We start from the raw sequence: 22,492 nt of genomic DNA on the forward strand, positions 1-22,492 counted from the left end.
CTCTTATTATGACTTACCCATCTCAACTAGAACTGTTATGTCCCAAGAAAAGGTCGAAGCATTTGCTCTTAGGGCTAGCGACCTAAAAAGCATTGTGTCAAACTATTGGTGGCATTTTACTAGGGAGGTACCTCAAGTAGAGCTCGAGCAATGGGAGAAATCAGCAGCTTCTTCGATACAAGCAGCCTGGCGCAGCCGTCTGGCAAGAGCTAGGCACTCAAATGGCTGGGACAAATTTACAGTATAGTACTGATTGCGAAGTAACCAACTGCACTACTGTATGTTTGGTTTAAAGCACAAAAATAATTAGATCTAAGTCCAAAACTCACAACCTATATTAGATGCAGTCCGGATGAATTTTTTTATTAATCGCGGTCCTATGACTCAACTGCCACATTGGATTTATTTCTTTTTTTATCTTGCCGACTCAACACCTAAATTTTTCATTCTTAACATACTCTTATTTAATATATTTTGCACAATAAACAGTAAAAGCCAATATATTAATGGAAATCCTAAATTATTGCAATCTTGTTAATGTAAAATTAGCAAATTTAATGTGTTGACTTTAATTTATATTATTAGTTTCTTGATTGAATTCAAAAGATGAATCTATATATATTAAGATATTATTCTTCCTTGATCTTGCCTATCACACATTGTCTTCTTCTTCTTCTTCTTCTTCCTCCTTTTTTTCTACCGAATCATCGTTTTTTCCCTCTTCTTGTTCCATGCATATCCTATTTCCAACACATACTTCTCATTTCTTTGTTTATTTCTAGCTTTTTCTTTCACATTAGTATTTTTTTTTTTTGTGGCTTCTCCCTTCTTAGATCATTTTTATGTCTTACTAACATGACATTTTCAATTCGCAGCTACCTTTATTGTAGATTTGGTAAGAAGTTTTTGCTTACCTTTAATATAGAATCGATTATGGTGTTATAGGTAAGATTTGTCCTAGAATTTGATTAGACATTTTTATTTCACATTTACATGCCTTATTTATAGGTAAGATTTCACAAGTTTAAAAAAAAAATCAAGTTTCTCTATATCTCTATATCTAAGGTTCTCTCATTATCTCACATTTTCTCTTTCATACATTTTATCTTTTAATTAGGTATAAGTTCTATATATCATATTTGTACCTTTTGATTAGATTGGGAATATATTCTATTATTTTTTTCCTGCTTCGTATGTCTAGGTAGATTAAATCTCTACGATACAACTTTAAATACCTATTATATAGATACAAATGAAGCAATAATGTTTGAATTTTTGTTCTAATGTTTTTCATCCTATAATGTAGGTATATAAGTATTAGACCTACATCTTAGGTATATTGAGTTTATATGACTGCATTTAGTGTTCTTTGTCTGAAAATTATTTATTGATGAATTCTAAATTTTGGAATTTGAATTTAAAATTTAAAATTGAGCTAAAATTGTGATCTAATTAGTGAATTTGAAATTATTTACCTTATTTCGTTCTAAGGGCAAATTGGAGTATTAAAAAAAGCAAATGGACCGCAATTAACAAGAAAATATGCGCGGACTAGATCTAATTTTTATATAACAAAAAGGACTTGAATCGAATTAACTCAAAACTTTTTTCGTTTTCAATTAATTAGCTCTCTTGTTTAATAAAGTCTTTCAAAGGAATCCTTGTTTAATGACTGTCACTACTAGAAATCTGGCTATAGGACACCATCCATTATTGGTGTGAGTTGGCTACAATTGACACTGTTTATCACATTAGCCACTATGCAGCCACCCTTTTGATGTCAGTGGTCTTTACCCTAGTTTCTAATGTAACATTTACTATAGGCAGAAATATCACTTTGGTCATCAAACTATGTTTCACTCGACACTTTGGTCATCCAACTTTTAAAAACTTCACTTTAGTCACTCAACTATATCACCTATATCAATTTGGTCTCTCTGTCTATTTTCTCCTTTTAAATGTGGCAATTGAACCTCACATGCCTAATAAACAAGGCCATATTTGTCAACCCAGTTAAAAAAGAGTTGTGATGGAGATTGCGGGTCAAACGTATACTTTACTCTCTCTCTCTATCTCTCTGTAAGCTAAAAGGTTTTCACTCTCTCTCTCTCCGTCTCTATGTTTAATAGATTTCAAGCCACAAAGAGAAAGAACCAGAGAGGATGAAGGAGTAGTAGAGAGAAGGGTGTGTGAGAATTAGGGGAAACTGCAAAGGGCTCTTCGTTTATGGTTTTTGGGTTTGTATTAGTTAGGGCTGCTACTTGGTTTGGTAATTACCAAACCGACTGAATACCAACTGATACTTTAGGTTTGGTAAACCAATTTTTTGGTAACTAAGATCGATAAAACCAAATCGAAAATTACCGAAAAAATTGGTTTGGTTTTGGTAAATACTGAATCTACCGATTATCTAAATATTAGCTTTATATACTATGGTTAGCTTTATATAATATGGTTTTTAATACACATATATGTATATTAAGAAATAAACATAAAAGTTTTCATAATAGTATGAACATTACTCAATATACTACATAATTAATAGTACATGTATTTTGAGTAACCTACACCCTTTTGTTTTTCTTCTTCTTTTTCACCCTAGTCTTGAATTAATTATGAAGAATGGGGAAGAACAAATCCCCAAAAAATAAATGCTTGCTGGTGACAACTGTTTGCACCTAAATTTTTTGAGCGAACAACAACATATAAAGACTTTGTTCTTTTTTGTCTAAAGTACAATTTTACTCTTACTGAATCATAGTGAAAGAGGATATCATGTCTTATTGCTACTGCACAGTATCTTTCTCAAAACAACATCAATCTATTCAAATTTTACTTTTATCTTGGAAAACAAGAAGGTGAACCAATTAGAGGTTCAGATGAATTGGAGAAACTAGTACTGTAAACTGCAGTTTTCCTGTTTGTCACAGCTCCTTGGCCGAGAAAATTTGATTTTTCACAATCTTCATTTTCATGCTTGATCTCATTGAGCATTGCTGTTACATCTTTCATTGTCGACCTTTCGTCGGGGCATGGATTAACACAAAGAAGAGCTACCCCAAGAACTTGAAGCATTTCTTGAATTTGTGTCCCTGATCTCAGTATTAGCTGATGATGAACAATTGATGCGAATGTGCATGCAAGTCCAAAAAAAAGTGTAAATCAACATATAACTCTATGTTTAAACAGGAAAAATTAGATTAAGTTATAAAAATGACGGGCAAAACTTATTATCTCCTAAATACCCTTGAAGATAAGAGAGAAAAGAAAAACCAAAGTGATATACGGTGACATAGTTGAGTGACCAAAGTGAAGTTTTTAAAAGTTGGATGACCAAAGTGTCGAACAAAACATAATTCGATGACCAAATTGATATTTCTGCCTTTACTATAAACCAAAGATGAGTTACTGTTCACTCAGCCCGAAATGGAGTGACGCTTTTGCCCTTATTTTTTGCTTCAATTAGAATTTGCCATTCTTCTATAATGTTCTTATCCCCCTCATTTCAAAAAAAATAAATAACGTTCTTATCCGCTGCCACCTGTAGATTTACTGAGCCTTCACCTCCACTCTAACGACACAGACAGAGAGAGAGAGAGCGACGAGGGCCTCATCTTTTGGGTTTTGGTTATTTGCTGGACACAGAGAGAGATAAAGCGAAGTAAATAAAGGAAAAAAGGAGAGAAGAAGAGGCCATCCCTTCAAAAGTAAACGAAACCCTCACTCCCCAAAGCTTAATTTCACTCATCTTTTTGTTTTTTTTTCCTTTTCTGGATTGATTGATTGATTGGGAATTGGGTTCCTTAATTTCTCTGCGAAGAATTCATCTTTGTTTTTTTTTTTTGGATGGATTGATTGATTGGGAATTGGGTTTTCAGTGTCCATCGATAGGGTGGAGTTTGCCATTGGAGGCTTAATCGTGGACACCAAGGTGTTCTATTGGCCAAGAAAGGACTTTTGCTATGGATTTCCGGTATTTGTGTAGATGTGGATCTTTCTCAGCTTTGCTGATTAAATTTTTTCGGTGAAGGATTGGATTCGGGTTTATGTTTTGGTGAATAGATATTTGGTTCTTTGGCTTTTTCTTTCTCTAAATTTTCCTAAATGATATGTATTGATATTTTTGCAGTGTGCTTAGCTTTGCTGATTGAAGAAGATGAATGGAAAAATGAGCTCTTCTTCAGCTTCAGAAGGTATTCTAATTGGCAACAAACTTGCTTCCTTCTGTTTCAAGCTTTTACTGATATCTTAGAACTTATTGGGTGTGAATGCTTTAGTAATTGCATTATTATTGCTTTTTAACTTTGATTTTATGCTTCTTTTGGTTTTACTGTTTTTGCTTCAAGTTTGTTCCTTTCTTTTATCACTTTGCTTATGATTTGCCAAATGATGATTCACACTTTTCATATTACATTGTTGGTATCAAAATGACAGAAGGGATTGCTTCTGTTTAATTGACTATTTTATTTTGTGAGTCTAACATGGAAAGTAATACACAAACTCAAAGGAATGAACACAGGATTTTTTTTATCCCATACTGAAGGAATAAAGGTTAAATAAGAAAACATGGTATAATTGAAACTTACTATGAATTCAGTTGAAGGACCATATATGTTTCCAAAGAGTTACACACAAGATGCAACAATGACCAAGTTTCCTTAATTCATAACAAGTGAAATTTGAGAAAAAAGTTTAGATTGTTAAATCATAATAACCAAAGGAACAGAAGTACCAGTGCGCAGAGATTATCAATGTTGACATACAAAATTGCAGATGATGGGTTGTTAAGGAAACTAAGATTGACTGGGTCAAATTTTTAAAAATTGAATTAGAAAGTGAAAGATAAGATTGAAAAGAAGAGAGGGGGCTTACCAAAATTAGGGGTTTAAGACAGAGCAAGCAAGCAAGCAAGCACCCTGATCACACTGACTGGGGATCTCACTCATTGATACAGTAATTGCAAGTTACTTTAGATTGAACTGTATTGTTATCTTTGAGTAACAATTCATGCAATTATGGGAACAAAGTTCTCAATCTTGCTACTTTTCATTTCGATTTTCAGATCACTGCTCAAATTTCTCAATTTTTTTATCTATCTTGCTTGCTTCCTGGGTTCATAATTGCTCCTGTTTTTGGTTTTGATTTGTGGGATCTGTGATATTTTGCTATTGCATACAAGTCATCAATGAATGAATCAAAAGTTAGAAAGAAAAGCGAGATGGAATCAGCTTTGGTGGTGCATTATTCTGTGGCTTATATTCTATCTTTTTCTCACTTTGTTTCTCAATTGCATGAATATGTTTTTCAATGCAGAAACCTCTTCGCCCCCCCCCCCCCCCCCCCCCCCCCCCAATAATGATTCATGGCCTTTTGAATGGGAGATATTGATTTTAATTGAATAGTGTGTGAAACTTAGTTGGGCTTGAAATGAATGAATATATGAATCCAATCTTAAGCTAGCTTTTGTTCCCTTTTTTTTTTCCCAATCCTAGTTGAATATCGTTTCTGAGGATTCTGTTTCTTTTAGGTCTCCATTGTTTTCACCTGTCATGACTCAATAGCTGACCCTGCAGCACTCAAATCAAATTGCCTAACTGGACAGCTGATTCTGTGAGTTAATTTCTCTTCATTTTTTTTTTTTTCAGATCTGTGATTGGTTTTCCTGCATGGTTGAATTTGAAAGGAAGGAAATTCGTTAGTAAGGGGAATTTTTGGGTGTGTAGTTGAATAATTGTATAGTTGAAGTTTAGGATATAGAGGCAGAAATGACTGTCACTATTTCGAGCAAATCTGTGTTGCTTTCTTCAGTTCACGATAGTATTGGCATCATGCGGGTCATAGTCCTTTTCAGGTCCCAAATAGAAATTTAAATGGGTTTGATTTTGGACCTGATTGTTATCATGTTGAATAAGATTGTTAACTCAATATTCTATTAGAAAAGCCTAAATGTGTTTATTCAAAACTAAGCATTAATGTTGAATAAGATTGTCAACTCAATATTCTATTAGAAAAGCCTAAATGTGCTTATTCAAAACTAAGCATTAACGAGCAAGACATGCCCTTACTGTAGATAGGTGAATCATGTAGATCTTGGAATGCATATAGAAACAAGAATTATTTGAAGTTTAAAAAAATGCACACCAATAGATCAAAACAATTCCTATGCATGGTGTTTTTGTTTTCCCTTCTGTTTTCAGATGGTTGGTTTTAACTGTTGTGTATGGTTGTGTTTCTGACAAGGCCATGTCTCTGGTTTCAGTTCTAATCTTTCTTATGTTTCAGCCTGCAAAGATGCATTCTTATGCTTAAAACGGTTGCTACCTTGAGGAGAGGTAATTGATTTTTGATATAGTAAGGGAATCAACCATTTGAATTATGAAGATTGTAAATAGTCAGAGTCTAACTGAACTTTTGACATGAATGCTTTACCACATGTTTGACAAACTATTTTTTACAATGATCTTAGATGCTGCTGCTCAGGAGTTGATGTGTGCTTGGAGTGCTGGCCATTTATGACAATTGCTATTAAAGTGATTGACACTGCCCATTGAGGTAGGAATATTTTTTCCATTGGCATCTGATCTATATGTTGTTAGAACTTAAAACCCTTGAATTTTCAGTTTTGTGAACTTCTTTTCTGCAGATGACTTTGGTTTCAATGACATTCTTTGGGTATACAGTGGTCGACATGGTGTTCACTATTGGGTTTGTGATGAGAAAGCTAGAAGGTAAATCACTCGGTAGTACTTTTGGTCTCTAAGATATGTCATGACACTTAAGAGCAGCTATTACTGACTATTTTCGTGTCTAAAACGTGGTATTGTACTTCCAACTCTTTTGGGTTAAAAGACATCTGATATGTTATCCGATTTTGTAAAATTTGTTAATATGCAAGCTAAATCATGAGCAAGTCATATTGCAAATATTGAATACAAATTCTCACAACTCTAAAGGGATATGACTTGCTTATGATTCAGTTTGCATTAGCTAAGATTTTTGGGGTAGACCAAGCTGTTGCATTGAAACTACTGGGATATGAAAGATCATTCGAACCTCTCAAAGATAAGGCTCTTACACAGTCATTAATTCCTACATCGAAAAAATTGATGCTGATGTTGTGAAATTAAGTAAAAGAAAGATGTACTACATATAAAAAGACTACATGCTCTGATTGAGAAATTGAATATGTAGAGGAAGCCAAGACTGTAACTTTCTTTCTATTTATTGCAAGAACAGTGCAGAGACTTAGAGAATTAGTTCAGCAGGGGATTTTCAGATTGTGAGCACATGCAGAGGACGTTAGCCAAGGAATTTCAACACATGAAGTCTTACGTATGCAAAGGTTTAAAGAATTGATTACTATAGCTTTGGTGATTGTTTATCTCCCTCTCTTATGAATGTTGGATTCTATTAGTTATGTCGTCAATATATTGAACTTCACAACTTATTGTTCTCTTCCCCTGATTTTGGTTCTCTGCTAATTTTTAGATCGGAGTTTTTCATACTGGACATTTTTTTATTGCATCTGGATTTTAGGTGCTATTGTTTTCTGACCATAATTCCGTCTCTGGATTTGTTTTAGATTGGTTTCTAGGTATAGGTACTTCCATGTACTTTTTTGAATAATCAGTTACATTATTTTTGTAATCTTGGCTTCTACATCATCTTTTTTCCTTTTCTTTTTCTTTTTGGGGTTCCTATTTCATTATACACTTGAATTCAGAAATATGCATAAGAAAATTCAAACAAAACATAATAATGTTGGATTAGAAACACCCCGACAAGCAAACAAATCTGCAGCATCGAGCCGGCTATCTTGCTAGTAATACACCAATTCATTCAATGGTGTCTCAGTTTCAAATCAAGCCAAGGGAAAGGCTGCCAAAGTCTACTCCGGGCCCACTATACTGTCAACTACTCCTTCCCTTTTTCACACTATTTCAGAACGGTGGCAAAACTTGTTGGGTTGTTTCTAAAAATAAGCATCAAATGTTTTGGTGCCAACTTAGCTCTTAGCTATAGGCTACGTACTTCACTAAACAAATTATATAAATCAAAATACACCTATTCAATTACAAAAAAAAAGGTAATTATAATGAAAAAATATACATCCAATTAGGGATAAATATCAGCACAGTCAAAATGATTTCAATATATACTCTTTATTTAAGTGTGTATACATCATAACAGAACACTCTGAGAGTCCAAATCTATCTAAATAACCAAAATTTTCTTAAATTAATACGTAAACTACCTATACAACCTGTTGAGAAAGACTATGTAACTGTAAAATGTCTATAATGTTGCACCTCTGATTTGGTGGATTGCAATCTGGATTGGTGAGGACAATAATCGCAAAATCCTGTGCAAAAATTACACAAATCAGTTCATTTTTAAATATATCAAATCAACAAGTTTTGAGATGATTATGGAGAAATCAAAAGGAGAAAGAATCATTTTCCCTAGTTTTACAATTGACAGTCCAACAACATACACAAAGTTGCAAAATATTGAGAATCCGACAAGTTCAAAGGTGCATTGTTTCTTAACCGGACTTTATTACCACACTTATCAATCACCAAAATAAATTCCATTCCTGTAGAATTGTGTATTATCTTTCATGTGTTAGCAAGTTTTACTTCTAATATCAATTGCTAGAGGTCTCACAATATACATTGCACATGATAAAATTGGAGTTGTTAAGGGCATTATTCACTATATCAACACTCGATAGTTAGCATCATACCTCTTTAAATACATCACGTAAACTTTTGACACACTTAGCTTCAACCATGGTTACCTACATGCAACAGAATTATCCAACTCAATAGTTATGCTCTCCTTCAAAATTATATTCCTATGGTCAGCTTGTACCAGCTTTCTATTCAAGTTCCACTAGCATTTTAAATATTTCATAAATCTACTAATCAGCTTAAATTAATTCACTTCAAAAGCTATATCACTTGGGGATGGCCAACAGTCTTTCTGGCCAAGACTATTGATAACTTCCTCCCTCACACATGATGAACAGTTTCAGAAACAACATGGATAGAAGACAAGGTAAATGAGGATAAAATTCAATGAAAAACCATTGCCAAACTAAGGTTTGGGGGATTCTGGATATAAATGAAATAGTACATAATGGATGCAAACTCAGGACAAACAATAAGGATTGCAGGATTAGAGAAAGAAAAAAAAGGGCAAATAGTTACCAGCGTGATTGAATATTGATAGCAAAGGTAGACTGTTTCTGGATAACATAGATATACTGATGCCAATTTATGTTTTAGGTCTCTAGTTTCTTTGTTAACCTCAGAGGTGAGGCTTTGCTTATAACTGATGTATGCATATCTTTTTCTTTCAATCATAATAGTGGCCAATATAGACTGTTTTTGTTATGTTTTTAGTAACCAAGGTACTCTAATAACTTGCATAAACATAATAAATTAAACAGCTGCAATAAAATAAAATCTATCAAAATTTCAAACATATTTAACAGAGAATGACAAAGTTCATCGAAACAAACATAGGCACACCTATATTTCAAATCTTTATGAAATATCATGCATATAGAACCGCAAGTTATCATATTTTATGTTTATATTTTCTCTTCAAACGTACATAAGACATTTTAGCATTAGATTTAGACCGGTAATGAAAGTACCTGTGCAACCTTGCTGAAGCTTCAATGCCACAAGTATGAGGTCAGAATCTTCCCCAGTTCGGTGCTTTTTTTTTGAAGTAATGTTAGTTGGTTTTCCTGCCAACCCACGTAAAAAGCATTGTTTTGCTGACAGCGGATGTGACGTAGTGGCTGGATTGTAAATATGGACACAAAATAGTATGGCCTCTGAGAAAACTTTGAAATTATTTAATCAAAACTACATTTGGGCCACTAATGATCGGTGCTGTCTCTGCACAAACTCACCGATCTAACATAACGGTGATAAACCAATATCGAAAGAACACCGAAACATATTGGTGGGCTGTGTCGGCACCTTATGGCCCAAATTGTAGTAGTGTCTAGTGCCTCTTCAATATGTCAATTATTATTGTACAATTTCTGCATGAAAGAAGTTGCTGGTTCACCATCGCTATTCCGCAAATGAATAGTTTTCGATTCATTTTTGTCGAGGTTCTAGTTGAGAGCCGCATCAAAATTAGCTTGTGCATATAAGAAATCAGGGAAAATCTTGTTTGACAAATTTTTTTCCTTTTGCTGATCCTAGTTATAAACTTATAATCATAGCTTCACTAGAAAAATCCAATGCAACTCCTTGGGTTCTTCATGAAAAGGTTGCACGCTACTCTGCGTAGACCTCAATATCGTACGTTGTTAGCTCTCATGCGCTTAGTTTATGGATGCTAACCTTATACAAGTATTAATTAACTAAGTAGCTTACGATCTTACATGTCGCTATTATTGTATGTTTTCTATAATGAATAGCAGTTTGCACGCTACTCACAAGGATAAGATTAACCATATGTATTATCTTCGGTTAAAGAAACACTCCCATGCCACATGCCAAGAATTGGGGAAAAAGGGTGTTGCTAGGGTTTCGCAGATCTGGGTTTTGTGCGGCCTGAGTGGTGAGGTGGTGGTCGCCATGGCCCGCTTTCTTAGGCAATCCAAGCTTCTCACCTTTGAAACTACCTACTGGTACTAATTTTGGAGAGATTTTAATCGATTCGGTCAATGTCAGCGAGGAAATTTTTAAACTATGTAATACCCTGAATTTTTGATGATGTTCGGAAATTAATAAGTTGTTGATTAGTGCGATTATTAGTTTTGGGTGTCTTTCGTTGGTTTTGGGGTGGAGTGAAAGTGTTTCGGACGAATAATTTCTCGAAACGTTTTATTTTCAAAGAGTCAAAAGGTTGACTTTTTATTTGTTGGGTTTCTCTGAAAACTTCATTCACCAATGTGGTGACCCGAGAGGGGGGTCCCACAGTGCCGCGATCCCGAGCCAATGAGAAACCGACTTGTCACGAATGACATCCCGATGACTCATCAATCCGAAACCGCAAGGCCTTTTAGGTTTAGTTTGTTGGTTTACAAAACATTTTCTTTGGGTGAATCATTCTAGCAACCGAGTAGCATATTTTCAAAAGCGGAGTTTAAAGTGGGCTAAAGGATTTGGGCTTACAATAGGAGCCCAATTTGGAAAATAACAAATCACTAAGTACAAACAAGTATGAGAGACGCGCCCCAGGGTTACGGGTCTGTCGAAATTTCGAAAATAAGCAAGTAGAAAATAAATAAATAAATAAGTGACTTCAAAAATCCGATAAGGGACTAAAACCCTCTTTTAATGAAGTCAAAGAGAAATGCGCCAAGCCGGGCCATGTGCCTCCTCTGTACGCTCCTCGACTAGATGCTCGAAACCTGCATACTGTTTTAGGGGTGAGCTTTCGTCCTAGCATACCCAGTAAGGGCCGACCCAACCATGCTAGGTTTGAAAAAAATATACTTGAAAATATTTACTACATATTATTGTGCACGTTTATCAAAAATACTTTAAAAAGAGGCAACCACAAACATTTATTCTCTTTGATACAACATATGCAGCATGCTTCACACAACTTGGAGCTCCGAGATACTTACCTACCGGCTAAACTAAAACAAATTGGTGACCGACCCGGTTCGTCATCCTTTGAGAACCGGCCAACTACTCTGTAGTCCTTGTGACTACAAGTAACGAAAGTGTCCATTTCCTGGCCCTGAGTCTCATATGATTGGTTCATTGTCGGTACTCACCCTTCCTCAACAAACATAGGAGCATAGCCCCCTCCGGAGGTTCATGGTTATCGACACCCTGGGATCCCTAGGAATCAACACATCTAAGTCCCATTCACTTTCAGGTCATAAGTACAAATTACATACAATGGGTACAGTATCTCAACATACAAGTCTAGCCTCGGTTTTTGCACAACAATTATCAGTTATGAAAATACAGGTATCACGAGGCATCAACTAATGAACAACGAAAAATGCACTTGCAGACAACATACTATCTTAGTATAGCATTCCACATATATCGAAAAGCCTCTAATAAGGAAGGGACAGCTCACCCTACCTAGATATGAAGTGCTCACCCAAACTTAGCTTTGTTTCTGACTTTCAATACTTCTTCCAATTTCATGTGCACACGCTCGAGTCCTTTAACAAAAATCATACCAATAAGTAATTGATTCATAACTTACTTTAAAATTCACCAAGTAACCCATGATCGATAATTATCAGAAACCATTCCCGAACAATTCACTTAGAATGGTAAGCTCATTCGGGATATGGTGATCATATTTCTTTCGATAATTTAGTTCGGGTTAAATAGATGATGCCATTGTCTAGTATTCCTTTCTTAAGCAACAAACACCCTTACCATTCCCAAATAATCCAAATGAAATGGCATTTGAACCATTTGAGATATGGTGATTAAACTTAACACAAATGTCCCTTAAATTTAGTTCGGTTCAACTCAAATGTTTTTATTTTGTTTTAACATTCATTTACCATTCCCCGTATGATTTGGTTTACTATGTTCATTCCGGGATATGATAACTAAGAAAGCATTTCTAATTGTAATGGTTTCATAACTTTAATCCAATATCCTAGTTTAACTCAATCAAATAAAATCTACCATTTTCACTTCCGAATCCCACTCAACATTGATAATTACTCAAACTCCTTATTTTCTTTCACAACAGCCATTTACTTTACAATATGACAAATTCAAACTCCGTCATCAATTTAACTAACAACACTAACCTTCTCCAAACATTTAGCCATGTCATGCTTGTCCACATTTAAGCTAAATTCACAACAATCGATCACTCAAAGGAGCATTAACCATTCAAGCAGCATACCAACTTTTCATTCCATTCGATAACAACCTCTAGAATTTTATAGTCACTATACCAAAGCCTTGAATTGGTAGAGACCAAAACTTACCATCTCTTCTTCTCCAACTTGGAAACCAATTCCGTCCTAGCTGCATTCCACAACCATTAACCATATGAATCCCTAGCATAAATAATACAATCAATAAACAATTCCCGCAACCAATTCCAAATCCAAAACATAGTTCAAGGTTCTTACCCTTCTGTCGATATCAATCAAAACTATCTCAGGAGCTTCTCCTCTCCAAAAAATCCCTAAATCGCTAACTCCACAAAACCTCATATCTCAGATTAAACAATCAGGTTAGGGCTTCGATTTGTAACAACTAAAAGGATTTATCCAAAGAAAGGTGACGAATTTACCTAGTAGAGAAGGTCTGGAAGTTCGGCGGTGGAGCACGGCGGCCCTAGTTCAGCTCACGCGCCGACAGCGGCTCTTGCCGAAATTGGAGCTCGGAGTTAGAAGGTCATGCTAGACATTGAGGTGCTGACTTCATCCATGGCGGTCGTGTAACCCAAACATGGATGGAAAGTGGAAAACGACGATATGTAGAGTCTCAGATTCGGGCGATAGGCGTTCAGCGTTTTCCGGTGTCGAAGTTTGAGGCTATGGTTCGGGTTTTGCTCTCTAGGAACTGATGCTTCGATTCATGGTAGTGGTGGTTTGAATCGATCGCTAGAAGTCGGAGGACTAGGGGAGGCAGCAGCGTCGCGGCTTTGGTGGCCTTGTGCGGAGGCTGGAGATGATGCATGGCAGTGCTGGGCTCGGGTTTAGGTCGGATATAGGAGCTGCGTCGATTGGTGGTGGCGGTGTGGTGAGATGATGGCCGAAGCTGGAGTCTCCGGTGGTTGCAGAGGGAAGAAGAAGAAAAAGGGAACAAGAGGTCAGGAGAGAGAGAGAGAGGGAAGCGGCTGAGAAGAGAGGGAGAGTGAGTTCTAGGGTTTTCCAATCCTAATTGTGCTATTTACACTAGGGCTGGCTTAAAATGCCGGAGCTGCTGAAACTAGCTGGAAACCTGCCGAACCGGCACTGTCGGTGCTGACAAAAATGGTACCCGAAGGTCTGGTTCGATTCTGCCGAACCGTATATACGTAGTCAGCTTGGTAATGGTACGTCGAATTATATATATACGATAGTACCGAACCAGCCGTATATATATAATTTTATTATTTTTTATTTATTTTTAATACTAGGTATGTTTTAAGCCGTTGATTTCTAGCATCTATGAATGACAATCGTTGGATCTTAGTGGAGACCACGGGATAACCTAAGGGGGTCAGTCTAATTAGATCATTTGTGCCCGCAGCCTCTCTCTCTCTCGACCCTCTCTTCCTCTAAGAACCTAACCACAATTTCTTGAATCCAGCCCCAATTGTATCAAAACTTTGGGCAATCGAATCCCAAAAACACGATCTAGTGATCTACGCAAGATGAGAACCTCACCAACATAAGTTTCAACCCAATATCATTTGATTTTTGAAATCCCCAAATCCTTCGACCCAACCCTAGATCAGCTGCTTGTTTGAACTTTGAAGTGGTTGCTCAGAGGCTTATAAGGTGTTGAAGTGGTGGCTCAGAGCACAAAAAATTCGGTAAAATCTATCTCCTTTTAGTCTTGTACTCTTGTTACTCCTTTTAGTCTAATTTGTATGAAAAAAATGTAATCTGTTGTTGATTTTTTTTTAATTGATTGTTTGCAATTGATCGTGGTTATCTAATATATATGTTAATATGTGTTTTGGTAGGAAAGTCCTTTGAAGCTTCAACGTATTGACCATGGATTTCAGTTGAGAGTTTATTAGTTTATGTAGAGGCAGAGAGGTGATCGAGGTCTTTGATTAGGTAACTAAACTTGTGTGTGCTTCGATGGGTTTTGATTATTTCATACATGCACTATCTGATTCTGACTTTGTGTATAAGTATCTGATTATAACTTTGTGTATAAGAAGTATGTGATTATGGGTGCTAAAATTTTACTTTGCATTGAAACGGGTGATTATGGGTGATTATGTGATTCTGCTAATTATGTGATTATGGGTGTTTTCTGTTTTTTACTTTGAAGCAACTGTTGCGCTGCATTTGGGAGGTGCAAACTCTTCTACAACAACTGCTGTATGAAGATTTGGATGCTGCAAACTATTGGTGCTGAAGCCTGAAGATATAGCTGCTTGTTTTTTGTCAAGTGATTGAAGTCATCAAATCAGTGAATCAGAAGCAGATTTTTGTTTATTTGTACTTCCTATTATGAAGTTATGTAATTTAAGTAGGTTTAGACTTTGAAATCAGAATTGCACATGATTTCTAAACTTGTATTCTTGATTTCTTGTAATGTGGAATTGGAAAAAGGCTAAAATAGAGAAACACCAAGTCTACAACTCACATCTCTATAAGAAGGTGAGAAATAGACTTGATGAAGATATATTATTGGGGCTAAGTTGAGTAATTGGTATCCATTGAATAACTGATCAGAAAAAAAGGACCTAACACAGTTTGATTGTGTAACTGGGCTGAAAATTTTCAATATTTGTCTAGCCCATTTATTCACTTCGGTTGGGCTGTAACCGAGCCATAACCGACCGGAAACTCGGTAACCGAAATGTATGGTTACCGGTTTTGGCGAGACGGTAGTGGTTCTAATTTTTGAATTACCGCCTCATTCGGTAGGGTAGTCGGCTCAGCCTAAAAGAGTCGGTTACCGTACCAGGGCCCAGCCCTAAGAGAAATACTGTTAAGCTGTCGTTATGTGTACAAGCTGGAGCCTGGAGGCATCTGGGCTAATGGAAGAGTTACCGGCAGAACTCCAGTACTACCCGAAGTTCACCAAGTTATCGTTGAGTTATTGTCATGGGCTCAAGGATTAAGACCAATTGGCAAAATTAGAGAAGCTGCCAAACTTAAAACCTCTTTCACTAAATACCCATGTTTTTTATGAAAGTGTAAGAACATTGGTCTCTTCCAGAGGAGGCTTTCTCGTCTTGAAAATCTTTTTCTTCATCAGTTGTTTTGGATACAAGAGTGGAGGGTGGAGGAAGGAGCCATGCCTAGTCTGTTGACTACACATTACAAGTTGCGTAAGATTGAAGGAAGTTCCAGAAGGGCTGAGATATATCGATACCCTCAAAGAATTATCGATTGACGACACGCGTACTAAATTTTTGACTAGGCTTGAGGAAGGTGGACGGGATTACTATAAAATCCAACATGTACCTTCCATCGTACTTGGGAAATTACAGGGGGTTGTTCATTTCTTGCATCTCTGCTTTACGTCAATTATTTTTTCTTCAGATATTAATTTATCGACTTGATTTGCTTTTACAGACATGTGAAAACAAAAGACTTTATTCTGAGCTCCTGTTGCATGCGCTGGAGGTATTTCTCAATGTACTCAGTTCTATCATTTGGCACCACTGCACTGTAGATTAAACTTTTTTTTTCAAAATCAAGCTTTTTGGAATTCTTCAACATTTTAGTGTTCTTTGCTTCCTTTTATTCCTCCCTCTTTCTCCTGTATGCGTAGGCTTCCTTTGAAGGCCTAAAAGTTGTGTTTATGGTAATTGTAACTTTGGGTTATTTGTAATTTCTTGCGCCTAAAGAAAAAGGGATTGAATTTTACGTGTTAATACCATGCTTTGCTAGTAGCCTAGTAATGTTATACATAATCATCACGGAGATGACATTATAACTTTTGTAATGGCTCACAGCTGCTGGCATCATCTGTGTTGCCAAACAAATGAACACAGAAAAGGGCAGGTACCACGGATGATTCATTTTCTGGTCAGACTGCACACAGAGAAGGGCACGTATCTGGACGAATTCTGTAGTTTCATAGGAATGTGGATCTGCTATAGTTTTCATGTATTGGTTGATTCACCACGTAATCCAAACAAATGAACATGCTGTCATACTTGAAGCCAGTTTTCTTCTGGCTCGTTCAATGAAATTGTGACACAATATACAACCAATCAATTTGACTTTATTCGACCAAAAGAAAAAAAAAATCAATTGACTTTATATTATTTATTGTAACCTACTTAGTTTCTTGGATTCGATTTGAAGAGCTAACAGAAACCTAACTACCAAATTTTTTTCAAGTACATTACTAAATTTTCAATCCTGAATGAATCGCTACCACTCCTCCAACTAGATTTTCATACTCAACCTTCTGGAAACCTGCATCTGCAATCATTGAAGCAAATGTCTCCTGCAGTCATCAATTCAGATGAATAATAAGGGGGATATAACAAAAGCCACAAATTACGTACAAACATGATGAATTGTACATACATACATATTCCAAATGTCTCGTTCATTATGCTTGCAAGGAAAAGGCGAAAAATAAAAAATAAAAGGAACACAGCAGCACCTCAGTTAAGTCCGTATAAACATTTCATAGCTATATACATAACATCTGATATTTCAAGTGTTCCAAACTTAAATTGAATTGAAATACGAGGCAATGCGGCCAGAGGTTGGCTAAGGTTTACTCCCAACTTTCTAATTACCAAATCACGTACACCAATGCATAAAAGAGAAATAATGACATGGATTACTGCATTTTGATATCCAATATACTATTTAGTACAAGAACTCAGCTGGACACTAAAGTAAGCTTATTTCCATCATGAATTATGTAAATTAAAATTGCAATGTAACTAAAATATAATATAGCAAAACATAATGCACCTAGACAAGACAATAAATTATACTTACTTCACTAATTAGAGCACTTCAACTTCTACTACTTTCTTTCCCTCTAGTATTCATGTTCAACTCAGACCTTTGGAAGAAACTGTTTGAGCATTTTTTCTTTCTTCAAAAGCAAAATGGTTGCTCTGTTTTGACGTTTAGTTGTAGCATGCCAATTGGCAGGGTACACAAGAAGTTTCCAACAAAATGCATATAATACTGGAATAAAGTATTCAAATGGGAAGATGAATATAAACCTGTGGTGGAAAACGACGAATACTCTCTACCAAGTACTGATAAGATTCTCTATCCCCTGCAACTAGCTCTCCTAGGGTGGGAATGACTGAGAATGAATAAAAGTCATAGCTGCAAGACCAAAGAAATAGACAAACCATAAAAATCAAAACACAGATCCTTAAAATATAGACTGCCTAACACATTCAAAACCTTATTAATGATCTCGTGAGTGGTGTTGCCCACAATTACGGTGACATTGACACCATGCGATGTGGTGCATGCAATAGGGACAGTGAAACAGAAAGTGTCAACCACGGAAATGTGCATGGCTGGCCACTGTAACATGGCTACAGCTTCATGATAACAATCTTGGCTAAATCTCTATGGAAATTCATTGAGAATGGCACAAACTATTTTCCATTAAGCTCCAGTTACAGGCACCTTTTGGTTAATATAAAATGGTATGTGTATAAAGATTCAAGTGTGTATAATATCTGATACAAGGCTCTTGGAAAGAGAAAAAAACAAATCAAAGCTACCTCTTTATTCATTCTTGAGGGGATAAGAAATTTCAAAATAAAATTTCTAGTAAGCAGATGGGTAGTTGGACCTTTTTTTTTTTTTTTTTTTTTTTCCCTCTTTCTTTCTTTCTTTCTTTTTGTAGAGAGATGGGTAGTTAAACTTCCACAAAAACATCATAGAGTTAGGGAAAATTATTCCTTAAGATTACTAAGAAGAAGATCCTATACAGCAGACCATGAGACTATGATTTCCATGTACAAAAGTGATTAGGATGATATCAGCAGACCGTTGTTATCAAGTGTAATTTCAATTTAACTGAAACTATAAAATCACTTACAAGTCTTTGAATACAGGTACCTCTACATGGCTGAGTTCAAGGCACAGGAACCTTCCTCCCCGTTTCAGTACCCTATTAACAAAATCATGAAAAACAAATAAGTGTAATCAGTTTACAAACTATTTTGATACCCCTTCCCACAGAATAAATAATAGCAGCTTGCCCCCAATCAGAAAGACCTCCATCACAAAACATTATCATTATAAAACTCCAGACATAAATGACAAATCTCAAGAACTCAGCTGTGGACTCCTTATCCATATATGCTTCTTCCATTCTAACAAAACCTTTGTTTCTTCCATAGAAGGAAAAATTTACAACTTCATGTGCACAAAAATAGTAAGATGTGCAAAATTGGCTTTGCCCCACACCAAAAAATTACTATTTGATATTCATCTGGTTCTCTCTACCTACTATAGCTTTAGCTATTGGTATTGCAAGCAAGTATATGACCAGGAAACAGGAAGGCATCTATATGTTTATTAGATAAGGGAACGTATCCATATATCATATGCTAGGGAAACCATTTAACACATTTTAATTCACTTTTAAGTAAGGCAGGCAATAGAGGATCAATAGTCTTAAACAGGTTGTAGCTGTTTATCTAGCTGTCTATAACATCTAAAGAGAAAGGGAGACAGCAATCGGAGGTCTCAATATCCTTCCTTTCATTCATAAAAACACCAACATAGGAAGAATCATTTTGAAAACTACCAAATACACAGTTAGAATGACGGACAGCGTAACTATTCAACCTATATAACTATCAATTACTTGGGAAAAGAAACATTGCTGTAGCCTAATGTGCCAAAAACAATGAAACTATCTACATCAACATAATCCAATTGTATACAACAAAAAGTTTCATGCATATACAAAAAAGTAATCTTTTTTCTATTTTTCTTCTGAGAAGAGAAGTCAGAGTGATCGCCTACTCAGGTGACTACAACAGTGATAGTTTGCCTTGTATTAGTTATTATCTGTTATTATCAAACAGCACAAAATTGGGTACAATACCTATAAGCTTCAGAAAGTGCTTTCTCTATGTGTGTGACATTCCGGATCCCAAATGCAATTGTGTAACCATCCATTGTATTATCTCCGAAACTCAGGGCTTCTGCATCTCCCTCCACCCATAGAAGGGATTTGTCTTCTCCAAGACCTATACATTTCAGTACACCAATCTTACATTCAAAAGAAGTATATTTTATCGCATGAATAAGAGAATGTCCAATCCAACCAAGCTCCAAGTTTATAACATTATTACCTCTCAGCAAGGCCCGCTTTTTACCAACATTCAACATGTTGGGATTGATGTCACATACATACACCTTAGTTTCTTCCTGAAAATCATCTTCAAGAACATTCAGCAAAGCTCTACGTTTGATGCTGTTTATACTGTCTAGTATTCTGAAAGCAACATCACCTGCCAGAAACAAAAACAGATTTAACAGTATGATTCAAAGATTTTAAAGAAACCACAAGCAATTGATTTCAACCTTGTACCATACAAGGAAGATACATAGTCATGTAGCATTGAAGCAGCTAAATTTCATGTCATGAACAAGGTTTTTGTTTGGTAGATGAACTCCTGCACCCAGCAGGTATTGCATTTGCAATATCACCATTCACACCATACTATGGAATGGGAAGGTGCCATATCCGCCCTAGGGAAACAAGTCCAGTTTGACTTCAGAAATTTAGTTATTCTTGGAAGTTTGAATATATGTATATATATTGTTGTAAGAAAAATATCTCCTTTTTTGGCTTACGGCATCCTCAGTCCACATCCTTGATCAGATCCCTCCTCAACCCAAACTCGATTTGATAAATTATGAAAAGCATGCAAGATTAATGAAAAATGCCAAAAGCTGACCCAACTACACAAATAGTGTACAAGATATTTAAAGATGTAAAGCATAAATGACAAATGTAACAGTATAATTTTAAGTATAATGAAATCCATACGGTTTGACAAATGTAACATATAATTGAGTATCACAAGCTCACCTGTTCCACCAGCCACATCAAGATGGTTCATTCCAGGAAAAGGATTCAATTTGGAAACCAATCTGAAAAGTGGGGATATTGACACAAAGCAATGTAAAGGGAAAGTGCAATCATGCAAATTGTTTATTGATATACAAGCACAAGAGTAAATCTTCAAGAGGCTAACCTATCCTTCCATAATCTGTGTAATCCTGCGCTCATCAAATCATTCATTGTATCATAGTTTGAAGCAACATTGCTGAAGACATTACCAACCATTTGACTTTTTTCATCTTCCCGTACTTCCTTGAATCCTGCAGATCAAACACTGACCAATTATTTATTAACCAAGGCATCTGAAACAAAAGAATGCTGAAACAACTCTTAATGGCTTTGTTTATAAAGTCTAGCAAACAAAAAAGGGGGTAAAGAAAAGTCCTAAAGAGAAGAAGAAAAACATTCGTTTCCAGCCTATTCTATGTCAGAAATATATTACGGAACCCAAGCTCCACATACCAAAAGACAAAACACCCCCTCTTTTTTGCATGAAATTTTAACTGCAGACAGTTACAGAGACTACACTTAGGCCTTACCCACTGTTCTTGATCACTCTATGATAGTAAACAAAATGTATGACAGATGGAGCAATACAATTACAAATAACTAGTACAATAGAGATGGACATGAACTCACCAAAGCTTGTGGCATGAGAATGCAATAGAGATGCAGGACAAAACCTGGGTGACAGTTTACTCCCTAACTTCCTCGTCACTGTTCTCAAGGCCATAACTGTATACCTGTTCAAAAAAATAAAAAATAAATAAAGGTCCATGAAGAAAAAGACCATCCCTTGTGTGGTTTGAAAGCTCCACCAAAGCAATCAATACCAAAACTTGAAAATTTCATATCAACCACACTCTCCAAACCATTGAAAAAATTAATCCCCAATTCTCAGAATTTTTGGAAACAAACCCAAAACCAACACAGAAAACGCAAGTTCTGCAACGTTCCAAAATTTAGAGATTGAACAGGTTCAGAATGATGAACGGCAGCCAACAGTAACAAGGAGAAGTTAAAACTGCAATCTTTCGAGGTGAAATCACTGGAAAATTCATGGGGTGGAGAAGAAGCAAGAAGGAAAAAGAAGAAAAAAAAAATTATAGTGGACAATCTAAACCCCCAATTTAATCAAATGTAACAGAACCAATTTAACAACCTGTGCAAAACCATTTACCAATTTTAATCAAATTGAAATTCAAACAAATTGCAATACATACTTACACAGTTAAGAGAGGAAGAAGAGAAGAAGAGTGGAAACCTCAATCTGCGAAAGCGCCGAGTGGAAACCTCAATACATACTTCTGTTTTTGCTTTCACCGTTTTGGTATTATACTTTCACCAGTTAATTACTAAAATTTTTCCTACAACCACTACCAAATGCCCGTCTAGCTCAGTTGGTAGAGCGCAAGGCTCTTAACCTTGTGGTCGTGGGTTCGAGCCCCACGGTGGGCGTTTTCTTTTTTCAATTGCATATCAGTATTAATTAAGCAAACAACTCAAACTCAATTTCTTTTTTCCAAAAAAGCATTCTTCCTTTGTTCTTTTTAATCTCTCCCATTGCATACTTGCTTAACTGCAACACAAGAAGATCGATAAAATTAAAGCCGGATCAAATGAGGTTCTACAGGTTTAGTTTTTGCCAGTTTTGATTCTTCACAATTGATAATTTATCTAATTGACAAACTTTTCTTCTACACACTAAAATTCATGAGGAATTGGTTTATGCAACACAGGAGATACCCTACACGGTCTTTGAATCT

At 35.9% G+C, this 22,492-nt stretch overlaps 1 protein-coding gene, 2 long non-coding RNA genes and 1 other non-coding gene across 7 annotated transcripts; 3 read left to right on the plus strand and 1 right to left on the minus strand.

Moving 5' to 3' along the window:
• The first annotated feature begins 3,586 nt into the window (after nt 1-3,586).
• Nucleotides 3,587-7,454, plus strand: LOC121052473. The gene is made up of 8 exons (XR_005809197.1): nt 3,587-3,707; nt 3,879-3,973; nt 4,130-4,193; nt 5,528-5,610; nt 6,283-6,332; nt 6,467-6,552; nt 6,644-6,728; nt 7,237-7,454. It is a non-coding gene; the product is annotated as an uncharacterized LOC121052473 (long non-coding RNA).
• An 8,681-nt stretch (nt 7,455-16,135) lies between these two features.
• Nucleotides 16,136-16,969, plus strand: LOC121053001. The gene is made up of 2 exons (XR_005810494.1): nt 16,136-16,270; nt 16,603-16,969. It is a non-coding gene; the product is annotated as an uncharacterized LOC121053001 (long non-coding RNA).
• LOC112195908 (2-methoxy-6-polyprenyl-1,4-benzoquinol methylase, mitochondrial) lies at nt 16,855-22,066 on the minus strand. Of its 4 annotated transcripts, none has more exons than XM_024336141.2 (9): nt 21,950-21,987; nt 21,366-21,469; nt 20,860-20,986; nt 20,694-20,755; nt 19,951-20,109; nt 19,701-19,845; nt 18,684-18,755; nt 17,845-17,953; nt 16,855-17,102 (listed from the first exon to the last, which is right to left on the minus strand). In XM_024336141.2, the coding sequence occupies exons 2-9, from the start codon at nt 21,457-21,459 to the stop codon at nt 17,001-17,003; spliced, it is 870 nt and encodes a 289-aa protein (XP_024191909.1). In that variant the 5' UTR covers nt 21,460-21,469; nt 21,950-21,987; the 3' UTR covers nt 16,855-17,000. The 4 variants fall into 4 exon arrangements, with proteins under 4 accessions (XP_024191909.1, XP_040375210.1, XP_040375212.1 ...); XM_040519276.1 differs by having other exon boundaries at nt 21,956-21,974; XM_040519278.1 differs by lacking the exon at nt 21,950-21,987 and having other exon boundaries at nt 20,860-21,000; nt 21,366-21,461.
• A 45-nt stretch (nt 22,067-22,111) lies between these two features.
• On the plus strand, nt 22,112-22,184 carry TRNAK-CUU. Its single transcript has one exon. It is a non-coding gene; the product is annotated as a tRNA-Lys (tRNA).
• Nucleotides 22,185-22,492: the final 308 nt, after the last annotated feature.

The sequence above is a fragment of the Rosa chinensis genome, chromosome 4 (genome assembly GCF_002994745.2).
Source record: "Rosa chinensis cultivar Old Blush chromosome 4, RchiOBHm-V2, whole genome shotgun sequence".
In the NCBI taxonomy this organism is placed as follows: domain Eukaryota; kingdom Viridiplantae; phylum Streptophyta; class Magnoliopsida; order Rosales; family Rosaceae; genus Rosa; species Rosa chinensis.

What these genes read in the sequence shown, in the direction of transcription:
- LOC112195908 (XM_024336141.2), bottom strand. Translation starts at nt 21,459, where the DNA reads ATGGCCTTGAGAACAGTGACGAGGAAGTTAGGGAGTAAACTGTCACCC. An exon ending in CACAGATTATGGAAGGATAG is followed by an intron (nt 20,756 to 20,859) that starts GTTAGCCTCTTG and finishes CCCACTTTTCAG; the next exon opens with ATTGGTTTCCAAATTGAATC. An exon ending in GCACTTTCTGAAGCTTATAG is followed by an intron (nt 18,756 to 19,700) that starts GTATTGTACCCA and finishes TTTTGTTAATAG; the next exon opens with GGTACTGAAACGGGGAGGAA.